Source organism: Macadamia integrifolia, chromosome 11, assembly GCF_013358625.1.
Source record: "Macadamia integrifolia cultivar HAES 741 chromosome 11, SCU_Mint_v3, whole genome shotgun sequence".
Lineage (NCBI taxonomy): Eukaryota > Viridiplantae > Streptophyta > Magnoliopsida > Proteales > Proteaceae > Macadamia > Macadamia integrifolia.
Window position 1 is genome coordinate 172,920 of NC_056567.1, and position 3,060 is coordinate 175,979.

At 44.3% G+C, this 3,060-nt stretch overlaps 1 protein-coding gene across 2 annotated transcripts in view; it reads right to left on the reverse strand.

Moving 5' to 3' along the window:
• LOC122094177 overlaps positions 1–2,585 on the reverse strand; it is a 6,328-nt gene extending 3,743 nt beyond the window's left edge. Inside the window, exons 1-2 of one of the 2 annotated variants that reach the window (XM_042664899.1) lie at positions 621–2,585; positions 370–488 (exon numbers count right to left, since the gene is read on the reverse strand). In XM_042664899.1, coding sequence (XP_042520833.1) covers positions 370–488; positions 621–1,754 — 1,253 coding nt within the window. In that variant the 5' untranslated portion in view covers positions 1,755–2,585. The remainder of the gene's footprint in view (positions 1–369; positions 489–620) is intronic. The other variant, XM_042664898.1, reaches the window with a different exon arrangement.
• Between the last annotated feature and the right edge of the window lie 475 nt (positions 2,586–3,060).

Genomic DNA, 3,060 nt, shown 5'->3' on the forward strand with positions numbered 1-3,060 from the left:
AAAAAAAAAAAAAAAAAGGGTTAAGCAAACTAGCTAGTTTTTTACATTCCATTACAATTCTTCAAAGATCAAATAGAGAAATGTGACAGAGAATAAAATGCAGTATCATGAATTAGGAAATTATATGGAGAGTTTCCAGACACCTCATGTGATAAAATCATTCTGTTTTTTGGCAGCAGATTCATGAAATCCTTCCATGCAAATTTTCATAGATATATATTTCACCAATGCAAGGTTTTAAAAATAGGATTGGAATCAGCATAATAAGCTGAGTCGACTCAGATTTGACCAACGCTATTCTTGATCAGCCATATGATGCATACTGAATGGTCCGATCCTACAGTAAACAAACAGAGGAAAAGTTTGTACCTTAGTGCCAATATGTTAGTTCCCTGCTGTAATCTACCCAGTTCAGATGCTGCTGAAGCTGGACTCTGTTGATCAAGAGTTGCAACTCCCCGTTGTAGTAATCTGAGCTTAAGCATCGACTGAAAAGTGGCAGGTTACAAAGTCAATCTTTGGTACGAGCAAAAGCAGAATCAACTTGAGCTCGAAATGTTCATAAGATTGTCAAAGGCAACTTCGCATAGATTTTGAACAATAAAAAACAAAGGAACCACCTGGATTCGTCCCCGTTGTGCAAATTGCGATACCGCTCGGCGTTCCACCAGTTCATTGAGCTCCCTCTGCCTTTCACGTTCCATTTGCATGAGCAAATCCATCATCGCTTGCCTCCCCCTTACACGGGGACTCTTGCCCACATTCAGGAAGCCCCTCTGTTCTCCTCCTTCTGGTACAGGGTCAATCACCGTGGGCTGTTCTTGATCGGGTTCATCGCTCGAAGGTGTCATTGAACTGTGTGTTGGCATTGGTTTCCCTGAAGTCAGTTTTCTAACGATATCTGCAACCCTGGGCCGCTCGCTTTCTCCAACTTCAGAGAGCCTCCCAACTTCCGAAACCCGCTCCTGCGATGACGAAAGCTGTTCACTGGCTGTGTTCTGCTCTGACTCCCAATCTGTAAACGAGTCTTCGTGAGCCGCCGGAGTCTCATATCTTTCATCTCCGGAGTCGCAAACCTCAGAGCGTGGTGATGGGTCGTCTACAAAAAAGGCATTCTCAGGATTGCTTGTTCCAGAATCGAGCCTACCGCCACTGGAAATCGTTGAATTCGAAGTAAAGCTGATGTGGTTCCCGGATGTCGGCTTTTTTTCTGACTCAAACTCTCTCCACATCTGAAGAAGGGACGAAGTGTGCAGATTGGGAAGCTCAACGGAGCACTCCGATGGAGTGCGAGGGCTCTCTGCGACGAACGATGATGCAACCGTTGAAACAGGGTGAGAATTGGAGAGGGCCAAGAGCTCTGCTTCATGGGTTTGCCTCTCGATGGTAATAATCATCTCCCTCGCCTTTCGAGTAGCCCACCGATCGACTATCCTTGAATGCTTCATCGCCAAGGGCGAAGACTCGTCTTCAAACTGAGGTTCTTCCTCTCTTCTGCCCGGGCCTTTAAAATTGTGGTCGTTCTTCTCCTGATTGTCGACCTGATTCTCGGAATTTTCATCGGAATCCCTGGAGCCAGAGAGGGCAATGCAGGATTTGATGTGATCCCTGACAAAGTCTTTGAGATTCTTCTCGAGCTGCTGGGCTCGGACGCTGTCGTTGCTTTCTCTTTCTTTGTCTGTGTGACGCCAATTATGATCCCTGAGAACACAGCCAAAATGGGCCGAGGCCATTTGGACTTGCGAAGACGCCATTTTTTTAAATTTTTAATTTTTTTGAAAATTTTCTTTTAGCTCTTTGAAATCAAGCAGTCAGCTTCTTGCGATTCTTCTTCAATTCAAACTTGCCTCGAAGAAACAAATCTGATTGGTATGAGCTCATTCCAAGCCAAAAAAACCAGGACGGATGAGACGGAGGAACACCTTCCACACCCATCTATGCTCTTCAGTCTCTCAAACCAAAATAAGGAAAATCATATAAAAACTAGAGAAACTATGCAAGAAGAGGGGGCTGTGGCCCTTGCCTACCTGCAATACTGTTACAAAAACTGAGTTTTTTTGGACCAGCAATTGAATGATGAGAGAAACGATTCAACGAATCAACGGATCAACGAATGAGGGAGGGAGGGAGGACAAAATGAGAAGAGTAAATTTAGGAATTTATAACGTAAAACCGCCCGCTCAGTTCATAGTCACATACATACCCATTGCCTATTTTTGGAATCCACCAAACCGCTTAGATAGAGAGAGATAGGTCATGAAAATAAGCCAAAATGAATAAGGGAAGGAGCGTTTTTGGGCGATACAATTGAAGGAAAGAAAACAAATTTGAAAGGCTTACCTCCTGGGGGCTGGGAGCCTGAGGGACTGGGAGAGTTGTGTTTACAATTACAACTGCAGAAGAAAACCTTTTTTAGTCCCAGCGAGACCACATAAAAGCTGAAAGATTTTTGATTGAGAATTGAGGTCTGAGGAAGACAGCCAAGTCAAGGAAGAAACCATACTGGTTAGTGGTTACTACCCTAGTACCCTTACACAGGACGAAAGCTCAGAAGATGATAAAAAGTGTACTATACAATTTTGGCCTTTTGGGAGAGAGAGAGAGAGAGAGAGAGAGAGAGGCGTTCTCGGATTCTAGCCGTTTGGAGAAGGGGGGAGAGGGATGGGAGAGCGATGTATGGGTGGGACCCATTTATTAAAAACTATGTTGAAGGAGTTGAAGGTAAGGTTTAGCGTGGAAGCAAAAGATGTATAGGTGGGACCCAGGAGGCCAGGACTTCCTCCTTCGCCGTGGGTGGAGGGAAAGTTGGAATCTGCCTTCGATTAAATTTTAGAAAAAAATTAAAATAAAAGAACTATGACCTTCCCTTCCTCCCGCTTCCCCTGAGCTGAGCTGCCACAGGTCACAAGAGCTGATCGAGATCGTGAGAGTGAGTGTCTGAGTGTGCGGTGGGCCAATTGTCAGTGAGCGGTGACTGGGGACTGAATTGTCATTAATGCCCCTTTACTTGTTATTATTATTAGTATTATTATTATTATTTTTTTTTAACGCAAGCTTTTG